Consider the following 19,887-nt stretch of genomic DNA (forward strand, 5'->3'; position numbering starts at 1 on the left):
CTCTTCTCTTCAATTGTGCCAACCTCACTCCTCACTTTCTTCTCTTCTCCGCGGTTTTCTCTGCTTTGCTTCGTGCCGTTTTTTGTTCTTGTTATCTTAGGGTTTTGATTATAACTTTTGATTCAATGGAATCCACAAGCTCGAATGATGAGGTTTGTGTTTAATTTACTTCATTTGTTAATTTTTTATTCTTGATTTGATTTTAATTTTTTGATTATCCATGTTTTATTCCTGATTTGATTTTAATTTTGTTGATTATTTAGTTATGCAAATGCTTCTGATTTGGCTTATGCTTTAATTTGAGCGACATCACTGATTTAGTAAGTTACTATACACCGATCAATATTACTTCTCGGAAAATTTCAGTAGCATAGGCCTGTTAGAAAGAGGAGCATGTCACAAGCTTATGCCAATGGAAGCATTTGCATATACAAAAGTAATTGCCTTTGATACACAAGCTTATTTCATAGGCAAATTCCTAATAGTTATGCTTCTGATATGTGGCTTCATTATGCCATTTAGATATTTTTACATCATGTACGTTGTGTGATTATATCCTGAAAATTTTGTTATAAATTTGTGTAATGAGAAAAATGTTTAGCTTCTGGATTGGAGTCAAATTGGTAGTTTGCATGTTTAAAACTTCTGCATTTGCTTAGATGATGATGTTGATTCTATGAATGTGTTTGAGTTTAGTGCTATATTTGACTATTGAGTTTGATTATCATGTTTACCAAGTTTGATTATATTCAGGATCAGTGCTATATTTGACTGCTGAGTTTGATTATACATGTTTACTGAGTTTGATTATACTCAAGTTCAGTGCTTGACTACTAATATGTCTTGTTCATTCATAGAAAATTGAGAGCATTTTTATACCTGATTTGATTTTATTAAATTTTTTATTATCTATGTTTTTAGGTTGTTCCAAACATAGGAATGGCATTCTCCTTTGTGAAAGATTATGAAACTTTTCATACCAATTATGCAAAAAGGGTTGGTTTTTCATGGAATATAAGAATTACTAAGTGGGATCAAAATAGACAAATTACATACCAAATCTTGGTATGTTCTAGAGCTGGTTATCGAAGATCAAAAATTGATCCACTAAAGAAGACAAATCCAACTTTCGAGCAAAATTGTAAAGCTGGGATTATTGTAAAAAGGGATAAGAAGATAGAATATGTGTTAATCTTTGTGAATATCCAGCACAACCATACTATTAGTCCTAGCATGGCAAAGACTCTAAGAAAGAGCAGGGAACTAAGCTTGCATGCCAAACGGATAGCTGAGATCAATGATCAAGTTGGTGTTCCACCTATCAAAGCTTAGCAACTACTGCTGGTGGCTATGATAAATTAACTTTTACTCAAAAAGATCTTCAAAATCATGTAGCAAGAAGTGTCAGAGTCATAGAAGAAGAGGGGGATGCGCAATCATTAATGCAGTATTTTCATAAGATGCAAGAACAAAACCGCAACTTCTTTTACGAAGTTAAATAACATCACATAAAGCATGCTTTTTGGGCTGATGCAAGAAGTCGTGCTGCTTATGAGTATTTTGGCGACGTTGTGAGCTTTGATACGATGTACCTAACAAATAGGTATGACACCACAATTATATATTTCAAGTTAATTATATGCACTTTGGTTTTTGCATGTGTTTGATGTATAGGGATAGGCATAATAGAATGAATTTGCTGCTGCTGTGCATGATATACTGAGTTTGATTATGTACTCTTATTTTTGCATATGTTTGATGTATAGATAGGTACAATAGAATGATTTTGCTGCTGTTGTGCATGTTATACTAAGTTTGATTATGTACTCTTATTTTTGCATATGCTTGATGTATAGGGATAGGTACAATAGAATGAATTTGATTATAGGTAGAATAGAATGAAACTGAGTTTGATTATGTACTCTTGTTTTTATTATAGGTATGATATGCCTTTTGGCACATTTGTTGGGGTTAACCACCATGGGCAATCTTGCTACTTGGTTGTGCTCTTCTTTCATGCGAAGAAGAGAATTCCTTTGTTTGGTTATTTGATTGTTGGATACGATGTATGGGTGGCAAGCCGCCTATTGGCATATTGACGGATCAATGGAAAGCTATGCAGAATGCCATTGAAAAATCGTTGCCAATGACACGACATCGATGGTGTATTTGGCATATCACGAAGAAAATTTTAGAAAAACTAGGAGCATGCAAGCAATTTAACGAGATTTGTGCTGATATGACACATATTGTGTGGGATTCTAGGTCTAAGGAAGCATTTGAGAGCTCTTGGACTAATTTTATCAACAGATTCAGTTTGCATGATAATAATTGGTTAGCAGGTATTTTATATGAGTTTGATTATTTTATATCTACTGTTTGATTATTTATCATTTATTAATCAATATGCCTTACAAGTTTGATTATGCCCATTTTATGGTTTTAGGTTTGTACAAAGAACGTGACAGGTGGGTTTTTATTTTTCTTAGCAACAGTTTTTGGGCAGGCATGAGTAGCACTCAAAGGAGTGAAAGTATGCACCCATTTATGAAGGGCTACCTAACCTCAAAGAGCAACTTGTAACAATTTATAACACAATATGACAACTGTCTTGCAAATAAAGCTCAACAAGAATATGAATTGGATGCTGCCAGCTTCAATACCATTATCCCTTGTGCTACTGCCTCTGCTATTGAAAAACAGTTTCAAAAGGAATATACTCATGCAAAGTTTAATGAGCTTCAAAAGGAGTTCAGAGCAAAGGCTAATTGCTTTTCAACAAAAGAGCATGAAGAGGGATATGTTGTTACTTACAAGGTTATAGAAGAGCTTGAGAATGGTGATAAGATGTTTGATGTTACTTACAAGGCGTCGTTTGATTCTTCAACTTCAGATGTTTCCTGTCAACGCCATCTTTTTTAGTCAAATGGAATCTTATGCCGGCATAGTCTTTCAGTCCTTGGTCTTGAAAGAGTGAAGAAATTGCTAAATAAATACATTCTTGATCGGTGGAAGAAAACTTTAAAGCGCAAGCATAGTAACATCAAGTGTAGCCATGATCAATCCAAGTCGTTTAGAGCCCGTAAAAAAACGTTATGATGAGATGTGCAAGCAATTTTACAATATTGCTGAAGTAGCCGCTGCATCCGAGGAGCTCACCGAGACCGTACATCGTATACTAGACTCGGTTTGGGTTATGTTGGTGGAACCAAAGGCCTCTTCAATGGATAATGTAGATAATCAAATATCAAATGAGGTAGATAAAAATGCAAATGATTTAGAGATTCACAACCCCCAACAAGTATCACGAAAAGGTCGTAGGCGTAAGAAAAGGCTTCAATCTACTGTAGAAAAAGTTGTTAAACAAGGAAGGAAGAAGCATACAAAGAACGTGATGATATTCTTCTTTAAATTATGGCAATCATCCTGTTATTCAAATTAAATCATACACACCAAACAAATTTAGCAACCGAATTCAGTAGACAAATATATAATCAAACTCGATAAACACTTATAATCAAACTTGGTAGTCAAATATAGCACTGAATCTGAATATAATCAAACTCTGTAAACATGATAATCAAACTCAATAGTCAAATATAGCATTAAATCCCCACACATTCATAGAATCAATATCATCATCTGATCTAAGCAAATGCAGCAAGCAAAATCCAATGAAATTTACCAAACAATGCACATGTTTTAGAAAGAAACTCACATTAGTCCATTTTGGCATGGCTTTGGATGGTTCCCACAATTCCATCCATTTCATTACAAACAAACTACAATCATGCAAATTTGGTTGTTTGGGAATGTCCAGATATTCAATTGTTGGAGTTGAGGGGGTTTGAACATATGCAGGATCCACAATTCCTAACATGTTGTCAAGATAATTTGCCTGTCAAGATAACATGAAATTATCAAAGTTATATGATAATCAAATATCAAGACCTAAATAAAAGTTGTTATAACAAAATAAACTTACAACATATTGATCTATTTCATCCTGTTTAGCAGTCTCAGATGTGTACAACGGGTCGAGGACGTAAAACCTGTTATTAGAAATATCTAATGCATATAACCATCAATGACGGTTGTGGCAAAAAGGCAAGAAAACAAGTTTTCTTCCTCGCATCCTAATTTTATCAAAATTAGGGATCCTAGATATGTCAGCTGATGTAGAGCTCTTCCCACCTTGTCCATCTTTATAAAAACTCAACAACTGCAATTAGAATCAAATTGATCATAAATTAGAATAGAACAAAATCTGTCAAATAAAAAAACGAAGAGATACATAATAAAATTTCTTACCACTGAGTCTGAATTCATGCAATATATATCTTTCTTGAATCTTGTTTGTGGTAACTCATTAAGCATGCATGAATGATAGTTAACCACCTTGATACAAGCAAAGCAAACAATTAATAATCAAATAATTCAAGAATAAAATAAGTACTTTATACTAAATAAAATATTTTATATTACTAACCCAATTATCTATTTCATTTCGTGGCTTTAATGTTTGCGCATTAGTCCTTTTAAGGAAGACATTGCGCTGGCCACTAAATGTTGCCACAATCTCCTCTTCATCTTTCCTTTCATCCATCGTCCACTCGTATAATTTTTCTGTCATATTAGCATCCGATACTAATTCCTCAACAATTGGTTCTGACACATCTATTGGCACATCTGAAGATAGATTTAGGCATGGTATCTTTGAACCCAACACTTGTTAGGTTGGAACATCAATTGAATCCAGGGTCATAGCTATTGGAGGTGTTGGAGGTGCTAGAGGTGTTGGAGAAAATTCAACTCCAAGGTCGAAGGCATTAATGATGAGTGTGTTTTCTTTTCATTCCGACTGTGGATAATGCACAGAAAAGCAAGGATATAATCAAACTAGAAACATATTTGCGATTTACATTTCATGAAGATTTAGATTGTACTATGGGAAGGATAATCAAATTCATTAGTCATTTATAATCAAACTCAATAAACATGTATAATCAAACACAGTAGTCAAATATAGCACTGAACCTGAGCATAATTAAACTCAGCAAACACATATAATCAAACTCAGCAATGAAATATAGCACTGAACCTAAATATAATCAAACTCGATAAACATGTATAATCAAACTTAAATTATAATCAAATGCAGCAAACACATATGATCAAACTCAGCAGTCAAATATAGCACTGAACCTGAATATAATCAAACTCGGTAAACATGTATAATCAAACTCAGATTATAACCAAACTCAGCAAACACATATAATCAAACTCAGTAGTCAAATATAGCACTAAACCTAAGTATAATCAAACTTTATTTAAAATATAAAGAGAATTTGAAAATATGTCTTTGAAACTTTGGATTAATTGAAAATAGCCTCTAAGCAAAATTTGACTAAGAGCTTTTCACAGAGCAAGAACACTAGCTAGGGTCGAATTGGTTTAAGAAAATATTTTATTTTTCTTTCACATTTTCATAAAATCATAAGGAAATAAACATTGAAAAAAAAAGATTACAAACTAATCGGGTTCCTAATTTCTCTCCCAGAATTAATTAAAACAAAAGCATGCATTAAGTCTCAAAAACCAAAGAATGCATTAAATCTCAAACTATATGTACAGAAATATATATATATATATATATATATTTAATTTGAAAATAAAATATTTAATTATATAGCACTGAACCTGAGCATAATCAAACTCAACAAACACATATAATCAAACTCAGCAGTGAAATATAGCACTGAACCTGAATATAATCAAACTCGATAAACATGTATAATCAAACTCAAATTATAATCAAACTTAGTAAACATGTATAATCAAACTCAGTAGTCAAATATAGCACTAAACCTGAGTATAATTAAACTTTAAAAATATGTATAATCAAACTCAGTGTATAATCAAACTTTGAAAATATGTAAACATGTATAATCAAACTCAGAGTATAATCAAAGGAAGCAAGTAATTATTAATTTTTAACATCATGTACGAAAGTGAATGTAGTATGCATGAGTGCTGAAAAGCCAAAACAGAGAATGGTGGGAATGCCAAACTAACTAACTTTTCATTCGAACTTGTGTTTGCTCCTCCTTCTTGCTTCTTTTCTCTCTTTAATTTTGTAGAGTCTTCTTGCCTCAATTCCTTTTCACTTTCTTGCTTTTTCACTTTAGTTGATTCTACAGAATCTTCTTGCCTCAATTCTTTTTTATCCTTCTCAGGGCTGTCTACAACTTTTTTTCTTTTTGCTTTGCTCTTTTTTCACTTTGGTAGCCTCTTTCACAACCCTTTTCTTTGGTCAAACTTGCCGTTTAGGCACAGGTTGCTCTTCCTTTGACTTAACCAGCCCCTATAACACATGCATAATTAGTGATAATTCATTCATTATGGATAGAAAATAAAATTTTAGAGAGCAGACAATGTTAGTACCGATGAACTTTTCCTTTCTAATGCTATTTGGGCAGAAATGAGTTCCTTTGTCCAATGAGGAAGCCAAGGCGGTTGTGGTTCTTTCTCAAAATCAAAGGGTCCATATTTTTGCTTATGGAAGTATAAAATCTGAATTCAATTAATTGAAGTTATATTATAATCAAAGATGCTTTAGATAATAGTCAAAGAAAAAATTAGTTTAAATGAAAAATACCTGAAGTACATATATGCACCCATTCAAACTTGACACCACTCCTTCTTTAAAGTTGTTAACTCCATCAGTAAGGCCATCAACAATGCATCTAACGCAATTGTACTTCATTGGATTATCAACATCAATTACAAATTGGAAAATTTTATCCCGAGTCATTATTGTATTTATTGGTAACAAAAATGTTATCAATGCATACAACAAGAAAGCTCTCCTAAATCTGGGACCCCCTCTTGAATTTTCTACCATGATTTATCTCAAAGCATTTGGACTTTTTTTCTTGAACTCTAAAAACATGCGCTCATGCTCTTTAGTTACCTCCTTGAATGGGTCACCTATTTTAAAGAAAATAATGAGAGTAAACATGATTATAATCAAACTCGGTAAACATGTATAATCAAACTCAGAGTATAATCAAACTCAGCAGTCAACATGATAATCAAACTCAGCATAGCACGATATTTTTAATGCAACCATTGCTTTAATAGCTTCAATATGTAAAAAATTCAGCAAGCAGGTCATTAGTGATTCAATATATAGTTATACTCCTATACCACTCAAGTGATATTAAAAAATCAAATTTAATAGTAACATAATGAAGGATCTTAAAACATGTTATACAGCATGTTTGATTTTATACAGTCAATCCTAATTAATAAAATCAAAGGATCTTAAAGAAATTTTAATTATTACCGTATGCACGTAATCCCAAGACAGCTGCAAATGAATCCCAAGTAACATTTACTTTTCCTATTGGAGTGAGAAGATAAAATTTGGAGGGATTATAGGCGTTTGCAAGGGCCAAAATCAAATCATGGTTTAAATTTCTCTTTGGAATACCCAAGAGGAATCCAAAACCCATTGCTCGGACCTCGTTGCATTGCGCATCATTCAAATAATCATAACAAAGTGTTGCTAACAAGTTTGGTGTGCATCTCGTGTCAACATAGCACTACATTAATGAAAATACTAATCATATTCAAATCAAATTATAGATATAAAGTAGTAGCGTGCTCAGTTTCAATTCAAATTACCAAGTTACAATTAGTTAAAGTAATAAACATTTTAGTAAGGCAATAATGTAACATCTATATGAATAACATTATAATCAAACTATGTAGTTACTATATAGAATGAGAATAGTAGAATATTGAATCTCCCCTTTTCCCTTTATATTAATTACCATTACTACATTGACAGAAAAAAAAAAAGACCATATCAGAATTTCTATTAGTGACACTGTTTCTTTTCAATTACCATTACTAACACTTAATTTTTAGACCATGTTGACTATATATAACAAGAAGGAATGTTGTTTCTTAAATTATGAAAAATAGGACCTGAAGTGCTAAACAGCAATCAAAGATATTTATTAGACATGAAATGGAGTAAAATGATGTCTAGACAAAATGAAGCATGGGAACAAGACTAAAAAAAAGAGGAGCTTACTTACAGAACCTTTCCTTAGGCAGAGTCAGAATGAGATACTAAATATTTAACAAGTATATATATAAAGGAAGGAACAGGGTGCATATCCAACATGAATGTAGCACAAAATGAAAATTTCATTATCATGAAACTTACAATTATACCCAAGGTGCCACCACTAAACCAACAGTTAAATCTACTTGCTTTCAATTTTTGCTAGAAATCTACTTGCTTTCAATTTTTGCTAGAAGAACCTTTAATAATCTAGAGATTTGACACATTCACCCATAAAACTTAGAAATAACTGAAGCATAGCATAACCCAACACGAATGGCAATCATATAAAACACATGCAGCAGAATGAAGAAGCAAATTATGTTATATCCCATTATTAGTTTTTCTTCTTTTGGATTACTCCCCTGTCAGCTTCTTTTTTTTTTCAATTTTTATATATCATTTTTATCATATATTGCCAAAATTTTTAGCTAATTGATAATGAACTGGTTTCCAACTAAAAAGACCTGCAGATTCTTCGTGCTTCTTTATTAATTGCTAAAGTGGCAAAATAAAAGATTTGAACTCAATACTGCATTCAGTGGCTATTATTCCTAAAATTCAGAGATAATAATCAAACACTATAATACAGCATGTGTTAGCTAAAGTGACATTTGTTTCGTTGTGTAAACTAATATTTAGTAAAGCACTATGCATAATAAAATCAGAGCATGCAAAGACCTTATCAGATGGAAAAAAATCCAACATAAAAGATAAAAAAATAAAGACAAAATACCTTTCTCCACTCCATCTCCTTTGAAGTTTCTTTGGATACATTTTTTGTCTTTGGTGTCTCTATTTTCTGGCTCTCTTTCTACTCGTTTTGGTGCAGTCTTCTTTCGCATATTTCAAAACTAGCAAATTAAACAATCAAACTCCAATCAAATTTAAAAAGTAAAAAAAGTTAAAACTCAATAATCAAATTAAGGCATAATCAAATAAACTCCAAATCATATCACAAAAATCCAGTTATAATCAAACATGCTGTAGATATCACATTTGTTTAAGTCTGAAGAAAATGGAGACTTAGAAATTAAGGCATGAATATCCATGCCGAGTTTAAAATATAAAGGATAATGGCATAGTGATTTGGCATGAGGCCAGCAGAAATCATCTCTTTGAATAAAATACAAGCGTCATCAGACATGCCATTTTGTGCATATCCTGAAATCAAACAAGACCAAGAAACAGTGTTTCTTTGGAGCATTTCAGCAAATAGCTTCCGTGCACAAAATAAATTGCCAATTCTGATATAAATGTTGACAAGAGTATTGGACAGGAAAGCATCCAACTATGCTATAGTATAGTTTTTAAAAATTGAGCATAATCAAACACAATTAATAGTCTACTAATAATCAATTGTTAAAATTAGCTTACTGAGACTTTAATTCAAAACCCTAACTTAAATATTTTTAGTACAAACTATGCACAACACAAATTTATTTATAGAAACTCAAAATGAAGAAGGAAAATGCAGTCGAAGAAGCTGATAGAAGCTCAAAACGAACAAGAAAAATTCCATTGAAAAAGCTGATAGAATAAAACAAGGAAAATGCAAGAAAAATGTAGAATCAAACAAGGAATAGAAATTTACCTTACAGAATCAAACAAAAAAAACAATCGATGAAATTCGTGCCTGAGACAGAGAGCACCACTACGCCCAAGACAGAGGAAGGAGAATCGCAACCGCGCCTGAAAGAGAGCGAAGGAGAATCGTGCCACCGGAGAGAGAGGGAAAGAGAATCGTGCCACCGGAGAGAGAGAAGGAGAATCACCGTTGAGAATGAGGATGAGAAAGGAGTCGCGTCAGAGAGTGAGAATGAGAGTAAGGGAACGAGAAAGAAGAACGTTGTTTTAGCGAACGAGTGAGAGTAAGATTGAGAGTGAAGTTTTTATTTTTAATTTTTGAATTTTATATTTTGTATTATATACGTATATAAATACGTACAGTAGCTGAAAGTGGTGGCTGAAAGTGGTGTGCATGTCGCACAACTAATATTTAATTATAATAAAAAAGTTAAAAATTTAAGATAGCTAAGGAAGATTGTTACTAATAACTTAGGTAATGTTATTAAGAATGAAACTTGCTGACAATTTACCACTAGTATATATTATAATACCATATTTTTATTATAAAGCAATATTAAGAAATTATCTATGAGTATTTCAAATTTTATTTAATTATAAAATTAAATTGTTATATATGAATAATAGTGTCAATTAATCAATTAGTTTTTAAACATGTAAATAATATACGTATCCTTGAAGTCATCAATAATAAAAAGATATAAATATATAACTAATAATTGAAAATAAAAAATTAAAAAAATAATCATAAACTATTTCCAGCAATATATATATATATATATATATATATATATATATATATATATATATATCTTAACAACTCTAAGTTCTATAAAAAAAAATAAAAAAAAAAACATTAGAAAATCCTAATAATTTATTTTGTAGGAGGTGCACATGCAGGTGCATTGAAATTATTGATTTGCACAAAGACTATTGAATGAGGTGCAACTTTGATTGGAGAAGAAGAAGCATCAACAATCTTTGGTTTAAGCTCTGGAATTTTCTTTGACTTGGTGAGTTCCAATGGAGTTCCATTCAAAAGCACAACATCACTTTGAATGTTTCCATCTTTAGGTGTCAAGTGGTACTCTTCCCTTTTCAATGAATCCATCAAATTCAATTTTTCTTCTTCCTCCTCTTCTTCTTCTTTTTCTTTTTCCTCCTCTTCTTCTTCTTTTTCTTTTTCTTCTGATGCCAACTCCTCCGGATAAAGATTCATGTCATTCACAAGAAAGACATTGAAAGATGTCGACTTCTCCATGTTTATTAATAGCAATGTGATTCCACTCTGAAACAATAGTTAGATTCATATTATGTTATAACTTTTAAAAAGTTGTTTTAAAATTAAAAAAAAAAACTTTTAAAATATATAAATAAAATTACTAGTTTACCCCTTTTTTTGAACAATGAGTATATGTACGTAGATATGGTGAACTATCATGAGAAATAGAAAGCACATTGGTTCCCATAAGTCGATGCCACAAAAGTGCTCTGTTTAAAGAAAATAAAATTGTTATCTATTCAAAAATGACATTTAATTTAACTACTTAAATGAATATGAATGAATATATGTGACATACCCATAATAATCTGGATTAGGAATGAATGATGTGGTATTCAGCAAAGCATAATCTCCTCCAATCAAAGATTGTCTACAATAAACTTTATGGTTGAAGGTTGATGTCATACCCAATTGGTCCAAATACCTATAGTTATTATTAATTAAAAAAATTATTAGAAAAAATATGTAAAAGAAACTAGAGAGCTGAAATTCAATTTAAAATAAAAAAAAAAAAACTTACCAAAAGCCATTAACAAAAGTATGTGATACATCTTTGCCTCCACCATTATAAGCTCCACCAGATTCTCCAACCCATGCTCCAGCCCGTGGTGTAAATTCCTTCACCGCCGTTGAAACATCCTTGAAAGTTTGTGCAATTTTGCTCAAGAAATATGGGTCTTGAACCTTGCTAATAAGATCCCTATCAACACCTATATAGTATAATTTTATAATATAATTATATTCTTAGAATTAAACAAATTAATCAAGCAACAAAAAACATATATGTTTATTGTTATCGTTATTATTATTATTATGATACGTACCAGCACCAAGGTTATAAATGTGATGTGTAACTCCATCAATGACACCAGGTCCAACATGTTGCAAGAAGCTATCAAACCATTCTTTATCATAAAATCCAGCTGGACCCAACACATTTGGTCTTGTGGCATTTGGGTATAATGAGTTAACTATGTGCCTTAGTTTTGTGATATCTTTTGCATATTGAACACTATCTATTCTTGCTGATACTCCTTCAGAGCATAGCTCGTTTCCTATATGATTAATTAACACAAGATGTTAAATTTATAAAAAATCATGGGTAAAAATTAAATTAGTTAATTAAAAAAGATAAGTTTTAATTTAATTTGGTACCTAATTCATATGAGTCTATATTGTATCCTTTTGAGACAGTGTACTTCATGAGGTATATGGCATTGTTTGGATTCCAATTTAATTGGTCCTCATTGGAATTTTTCTTTTCAATAAGTGCGTTTAAGCTAAATGTAAATTTGACACTGCAAAGTTTAAAGTAAATAAGACAAGATAAGATTCATTGTTTGTGAAGTAATTATAATAACATTGAGAAATTAAAATAATATATATTAATTACCCAGTTTTGTTGAAAAAGTGATTCACTTCATCCCATCTTTTTCTTGAAAGACATCCAACATTGAACCCAAACAAGCCGTTATCTTCCTTTCTCATAGTTGGGCATTGCTTTTGCTTCTCAAATTGACAAATAATTTGATCTTGTAGTGAAGCTCCTAATTTAATCCTGAGAGGATTGAATGCTGCAACAATTTTAAAAATAATTAAATTAGATGAACTTTTGAATGATTAATAATAATGTGGAATACACCATTATTTTCTTTTAGTTTTTTAAATATTTACTAACAAAAATACAGTGATTAATCATTTTATCGCGAGTCATTTACTTAAGAATAAACGGTTAGATTATTTATTAATAATAAAATGGTCATTCAAAAAAAAAAAAAATAAGCATTTGAGATTTAAGAATATAGATATAAATTAATAAATAAATAAGCATTATGATATTTTAAAATAGTTTGACTTCATAGAAAATATAGCTTACCCTTGATTGCGTTTGAGAGTATCTCGTTATTCAAATCCTGCATAAAAGTTGCAAAAACAATAATTAATTACATTATGATATTTAAACGGTGCTTGTTCCGGTACGTAGAATATATTTATCTGATAAGCATTACTTATTTTTTTTATTTATTTTTAAAATATTATATCATTATATATACTAATAAAATACCCTAAAAAAATTATAAAAGAACAAAGATAATATTTTATTATTCTTATTAACCAACTAAATAACTTTTTACTATTGTGTTCGAAATTAAAATCCTTTTACAATTACAAAAAAAACAAATAATCTTAATCTAATAATTTAAAAAATGAAAAAAAAAAAAAGAGCAAAGAACCCTAATTATTTATCTGAAAAAATGGCTATCTGTTCATCTTCATTCCGGAAAAAACAAATCACCAGCATTGTCAGCAGACTCCGCCGGATATGGTGAAGCTGAACCCGACGTGAGTTGCCTGAATATGCGGTGCTTCAGGTGCGCGACAATGCTCTCCATCGCGATCGACATCAGTAGTGCTCTGCGGAATAACAAAACTAATTATCGCATCCTTAATGAGACTAAGAAGTTTGCTGGTTGAAAACTTGGCTGGGTCGCTTCTGAAATCCTCTGCCATCAACCAATTCAGCCCGAGCTTTATCACTTGTCGCCTTCATTACCTGATTTTGCCATCTTCGGTGTCGCCAAACTTGCATCCTCCATTGTTTCGATACCGCATAGCTTGCAACCTTCTCTTTTCCTTTCCGCGTTCTCCATTAGTTAACGATGCATATGTCCCAAAGCCGGCTCCCAAGCGAGCGCCTCTTCCTGACCCAGTTCACCTCAGGGTCTTGGTGAAAATAGCTTCTTTTTTAGCAGCGTGACTTGAAGAACTGGATAAAGTTTGGACTTGAATATGAACAGATAGGGATTTATTTTATCAGGTGAATAATTGGATTTCTAATCTTTTTTTTTTTCATGATTAGATTAACTACCTATTTAAAAATGCATACGAAAACCTAAAAAAAATGCACACACTATTCTGAACAGTAATATACGACAATAATATCAAACAAAATAAATAAATAAAATACCAAGTTGAGAATCCCAGCATTTTCCCATGGACATTGATTATAATCACATTTATTAGATGGCCACCAATCCAATGTTGCACATATGAAATTCTCATCAGTTGTAGCAATGTTTGTGACTCCTTTCACTTTAAGCTTCACATCCGATGAAGAAGGAGAAAGGCAAGATAATACCAAGACAACTGCAAGGATAGCTACTCCCACGCACGGATTCACGTTCACATTCACACCCACATCCACAGCCATTGTGGGAGAAAAAGAGAAAATATTATGAAAATTTTCTGTTGATGTTACTTTAGAGGATAAAGCACAGTTATTTACTATTTATTTTATAGATAAGATTAAAAAAATATATAAAAAATTCATTTAAAGGAGAAAAATTATGTTTTGGACTCTGTTTAAGAAGTTTTAAATTTTTTTTTTTTAACTTTTGACTTATGAAAAGTGGTCACGGATTTGTTATTTCCACTTTGTTGTGGGAGTAAGGTTACCAACATAAAAATATTTATAAATTAGACTCCATTTTTTTGTTTTTGGAAAAACCAATATTAAAATTTGCCTCTCTGTTTTTTACTTTCTACACATTTTCTTTTTTGTTTAATCAAAATTTCTATGAGATGAATCAGTTATCTCTGCTAGGGTTTATCATTCATTCTTCACTCTTCCCAGGTGAGACAATCCTTTTTAGCATTCCTCCTCCTCCCTTCTCTTTTTATATATTGCCGCTTTGTTCTTCTTCTTCACTACTAACTCCGGTCTGGTCCTTCTCTCGCATCTCTGCCCTTGCGAACTACTTTTGTAAGGTTTTATTTTATTTTATTGTCTTTTCTATGAAAATTATGTGAATTTGGATGCTCTTATTCTAGTAGGATCTCACGATAAATTTGAGACTCGATGCAAGTATAATTTGTACTTAACTCAATATTTCTATCTATGTAATGATCTATGTAAATAGACAATACTTGTCCAGTCAACTGTAACAAAAGTGGAATTCTTCAATGGATTTTGTAATAATTTTTGAGTATCCATGAACAAATATTTCTGACCAGTAAAGATTGATGGACTATTTAAAATTGTTTCTCTTTAGTTGACAATTGCATAAAATGGTAAGCATTTATGAGGAATGCATTTCATGGCTTTCACTTGGTCCGTGAAGCATCCACCCTTATATTCGGAACATGAAATTTATCATGCAACATTTTAACTGGCGTCTAAAGTTTCGATAATGTTTGGTAGTATTTGATATAATACAAATGTTCTAGGAATACTGGTTTGAAAAAATCTTGAAAATGAGGTGTGAATTGTAGCAAGAGACCTAAGTTGCTTGTAAAATTTGCCAAAATTTAGATGTTAGTAAAACAAGAATGATGTTAATATTTTACCTTCAAGATGGTGTAAGATGGTATTCCTTGTTATAAACTTGTCTATTATGATGAAATGCATGAAGAAGCTAGGTTGCAGTTCCTATATTCTCTAATTGTAAGAAAGTATTGAGTAGTACTTTGTTTCTTGTTTGCATTTCGGAACTTGTACCTCTGATTTTTTTTCCATCATAATTTTTTTTTGTGCTTAATTTGTGACATGATGTGATTTTTAAGATTTTTTGGTTTTGAAATACTGGAGCAAAAAAAAAGATTCACTGATATAATAAGAATAGTCTCACAATCTGAATTATATAACTAAATTTATTTATCCGTTAGTACTTTCTCATTTTGAATCCATTATCTAGTGAATGAGCTAAATATTACTTTACTGCATTGGACTTCATCTTACTTCCTTTATTTGTTCTTTTGTTTGTAAAAAAGAAGTTTTGCATCTTTATAAGTGCAAGATGAAAGCAAGAGTGATTATTGAACCAACAATAGATAATTATATTTTAAATATAAAGTTCTAGAGTATTCAAGTAAACTGGTCTTAGAAAATAAGTTTATTCATAATTGTTTTATGAATTTGAAGTTAACACAGGATTACTTTTACTATTTGGTTGTCTAAAACTGAAAGTGATAAAAAATACTCTAGGCATTAAAGTAGTAGAATTAGGTGCATATTAGTTCTCAAAAATTGGAGTAATATCCTAGTGTAATAATTATTTTACTTTATTTTATGATTGATGTTGTATTTTGTAGCTTTATATGATTACATGTATTGAATTTTGATCGAATTATCTAAAAAGAAAAAAAAATTAACGATATTAAAATAGTTCATATTCTAGAGATGTAATATAAGACCCTTTTTTTTTTAACTGAGATCCATGAAGTTTATCCACAGGTATGAGAGTGATAATTTTGAGAAAATAAGGGTGTACCTGAGAACAAACATGTTAAGCAATTTTCAATACATAATCAATTACTTAAAAAAAAAAAGAGAGAAAATATATTTATATGCTTAATGGTTCATTTTAAATCAGTGTGCAACTAAGTTTTAAAAATTTCTATCATAGGTGACAAATTTTCAGTAAATCATGTTTGGGTCTAATTTATTAAGCCTTAAAATAACATAAGAATTAAGAGATAAAAGAATAATTATGAAAAAAATAAGATAAACAAGAGGGAAGGATACTCTTAAAAAATTTATATCATTTACAAGTCAAAATTAGCAAGTATAAAATAATGGCTACCATATCAACCTAATCTTTACAGGATTTTAGTATTTACAGTCCCTTAACCTTTTTTCTTCATTAGCCGATTTTAACCAACACCTTTTGCAACTTTTGGAGTTGGCTTTGACACTATTTGTGACATTCACAAGTATGCACCAAGGTGTTGTCCTCATTCATATTCTCTCTATTAACTTTTTTCTGTTTTTCTTCATCCTACTCATCCCGGTCATATGATTTATGCTCACTATTAATCTTGTCATCTGAAAATTTTCGACCCATTACTTTCTGAACATCAATACATAATTCAAAATGAAGAAAAAAATAACCATGGAAAATAACACTTTTGTCAACGTAAAAACATGGAAAACAAGCCAAAGGTGATTACTAGTTTAAGATGCGGATAACGTAAAAATATGGAAAACAAGAAAACGTATTTGTTTAAGTTAATGGATGATATAATAACTCTGTCTGGATTATTCAAGTCATGAAGTGTCATAAAAGCATAGTTATCAGAACCGAACCGATGATCGAATCGGTCAGGTTACTGGATCACTGAGTCATTAGTTCAACCGGTGGATCATTAGTTGAACCGATTAACTCAGTCCTATAAAAATAAAAAATAAAATATAGCAAAAAATTTAGAATTAAAAATTTATAATACATATTTTTACTAATATTTTAAAAATATCTAGCTATTCTAAACAATATGAAACAAAAATAATAAGTATTTTATTAATTTTACTCTATCATAAATATTTTTATTTTGTTTTTATATTAAAATAACTATTATTTTCAAATTTTAATAATTTATTAATTAGTTTATATCTATTATACTATATATACTACAAATATTTATTAAAAAATAATATTAATAGATATTATATAATTATGAAAAGAAAATAATAAGTGAGTTTATAATTACTGTTAAATAAAAATATAATTAATTTAAGAATGAGCGAGCTTATAATTAAAATTAAAATAAATTAAATAGAAATAAATTATTTGCTGAAAAATATCAATATGTATTTTAATTTGCATATATATTAGTTACAAGCAAGTTAGCCTGGTGGTTATGGCTACCGTTTATCTCCTTGAGAGAGGGGGTTCAAACCACAACTATTTCATTTTGAGGAAATTTTAAAATTGAAACGGTTTGGTCGGACCGGTGTTTACCGAATTTGATCGGTTTCTACCGATTCACTTTGAGTTTGACCGATTCGCACCGATTTCTTATCTTGTGTGGTTCAATCATCGGATCGGACCGATATAAAATTCGATTTACCAATTTTTCGGTCGAATCGGCTGATCCGATCCGGTTTTAATAACAATGCATAAAAGATTTTGAAAACCTTTAAACAAAGGAACCAACATAAATAACACTCTATTTATCTATTTTCCCTCAAATAACTTCAATTCTTGACTTTAATTCCTTCAACAATCATCAAAACTCATTTTGAAAGTTCTTTCATTTTTGTTCTAACTGAATACAACTTTAAAAAAAATATTAATTTCTTTCATTCTTGTTCTAACTGAATACAATTTTTTATAAAAAAATTTACAAATGCAGCGATGATTCTAAGAGACGGATCTACTTTTATAGGTGTGGGGGCAAGCGCCCCTACTACAATTTGAAATTTTATTGAGTAGTATATAATAATAATAATATTTATTTGTCCCCCCTAAATTATTAAATTTGACCCCAAAATAATTTTTTATTCAACTTTTGACACTTGATAGTCAATTTAAAATTAAAACTTCATATTAGATGTCCATTATAATGATCAATTTTCAAATTTAAATAAGATTGGTATTCTTTCTTAGAAATCGACTCGAAAGAATATTATCTATTTATTTCTTCTTTTGAAATTAGCTTTAGTCTTTTTTCATAATAACTACACCAATTGAATGAACTTTTTCAATTATTAATATCATCAAAAGCTAATTGTATGAAAGTTGAGTTTTAAATGATTGTTTAACGACATATACAAAAAAAAAGACATTTTGATTATATTGTCAAGATTTCAAATTAAAATATGAAATATAAAAAATTAAATTTTAAATTATATGTTATTATTTAAATTACTATTTTAGTATTTTAATTTGTAGTTAGATATTTTGAAACCTAATCATATTTTACAATAACAAAATATAATTATAACAACAATTATGCTATGTATACATAAAATAATCAACAAATTTTAAAATATAAATTTTGAAATACAAAATACACATTAAAAATAAGTTAAATAATATATGTATTTATACACAAATTTATAATAGATAATTTGATAGCTAATTTTTTATGTAAACGTAATATTTTTATTATAAAATTATAATATTATGTTATATATATTTCGCCCCACTATCAAAATTTTTTCGATTCGTCATTGGGTTCTAATGCACCATGCATCAGTATAACAACAAATATAACAATCTTTGGCATTTGCATCGACATTTAATAGGCTACATTATTCTGGCAATTCCCTCCTCGCCATGTTGTAGCATATAGTCTTTCTTCATTTTCTTTACGACTGCATCATTAGTGCCGTAAAAAAATATAACAAATAGAAAAAGAGGTCCATTACTACATGTCCAATACTAAACTCCTGATTGAGTGTGTATATAAAAGTAAGCCAATCATAATACCCCACGATAAAATGATAGTAGATATAGTTGAAAAGATTACATGATCAAATGAGTTTTATGGCGAATATTTATAGAAAATTAAAGTACAAAACCAGCATCAATTATTAAAATAATCTAGCAGAAAATTCAAAAATTGACATCTATTGTGAAGACTCCGAATTGGAGGTGCTATTCTCTTGTTCTTGTTATTTGTATCTTTTATATATTTTCTCCAAAACCACAAAACTTGCATCAGACCATCATTTTGAACATGCAATAGAAATACATGTGGTTACATTGTGAACTTAGTCAATATAAATTTAACAAACACAAAAAGTCGTATAAGCCTAGAAGATGTCATTCCAAATCCTTTTCTTGTCATACACAAACATTAATGGATTATAATTAACAAATGCACCAAAGAAATGGGGATTAAACATAGGAACTTCAGGAACATGACTAACAAAATTTAAAGCATACTTCGAAATTTTGGATATATGCAATTCCAACAAAGTTGTCAAACTTAAATAACAAACCAGTGTATTAGGAATACAGAAGCTGAACAATGTCTATTCTCTAAGCTCACAACTAAAGTCTGTTCTCTTTCTTACTAACAGTGAATATTGAATGCAACTCTACTATATTATGATGACCAGAAATTTATTTATTGCGTATAATTAAAAGAAAATGCT

At 30.2% G+C, this 19,887-nt stretch overlaps 1 protein-coding gene and 1 pseudogene across 1 annotated transcript; one reads left to right on the forward strand and one right to left on the reverse strand.

Moving 5' to 3' along the window:
• The first annotated feature begins 1,233 nt into the window (after positions 1-1,233).
• LOC148570007 (protein FAR1-RELATED SEQUENCE 5-like) lies at positions 1,234-2,922 on the forward strand (annotated as a pseudogene).
• Positions 2,923-10,552: 7,630 nt separating this feature from the next.
• Positions 10,553-12,914, reverse strand: LOC107632651 (heparanase-like protein 2). The gene is made up of 8 exons (XM_088509937.1): positions 12,883-12,914; positions 12,400-12,580; positions 12,162-12,304; positions 11,831-12,061; positions 11,527-11,716; positions 11,305-11,430; positions 11,116-11,215; positions 10,553-11,012 (listed from the first exon to the last, which is right to left on the reverse strand). Exons 2-8 carry the CDS (start codon positions 12,492-12,494, stop codon positions 10,599-10,601), a joined length of 1,299 nt encoding a protein of 432 aa, XP_088366063.1. The 5' UTR covers positions 12,495-12,580; positions 12,883-12,914; the 3' UTR covers positions 10,553-10,598.
• Positions 12,915-19,887: the final 6,973 nt, after the last annotated feature.

This window comes from Arachis ipaensis, chromosome B3 (assembly GCF_059453495.1).
Source record: "Arachis ipaensis isolate K30076 ecotype BB chromosome B3, ASM5945349v1, whole genome shotgun sequence".
Taxonomy (NCBI): Eukaryota; Viridiplantae; Streptophyta; class Magnoliopsida; order Fabales; family Fabaceae; genus Arachis; species Arachis ipaensis.

Bases quoted from the DNA above. Each gene is read 5' to 3' on its own strand.
- LOC107632651 (XM_088509937.1), bottom strand. From the start codon at position 12,494: ATGAGAAAGGAAGATAACGGCTTGTTTGGGTTCAATGTTGGATGTCTT. The intron at 11,216-11,304 runs GTATGTCACATA...TTCTTTAAACAG, and splicing joins CCTAATCCAGATTATTATGG to AGCACTTTTGTGGCATCGAC. The intron at 11,013-11,115 runs GTAAACTAGTAA...CTATTGTTTCAG, and splicing joins CTCATTGTTCAAAAAAAGGG to AGTGGAATCACATTGCTATT.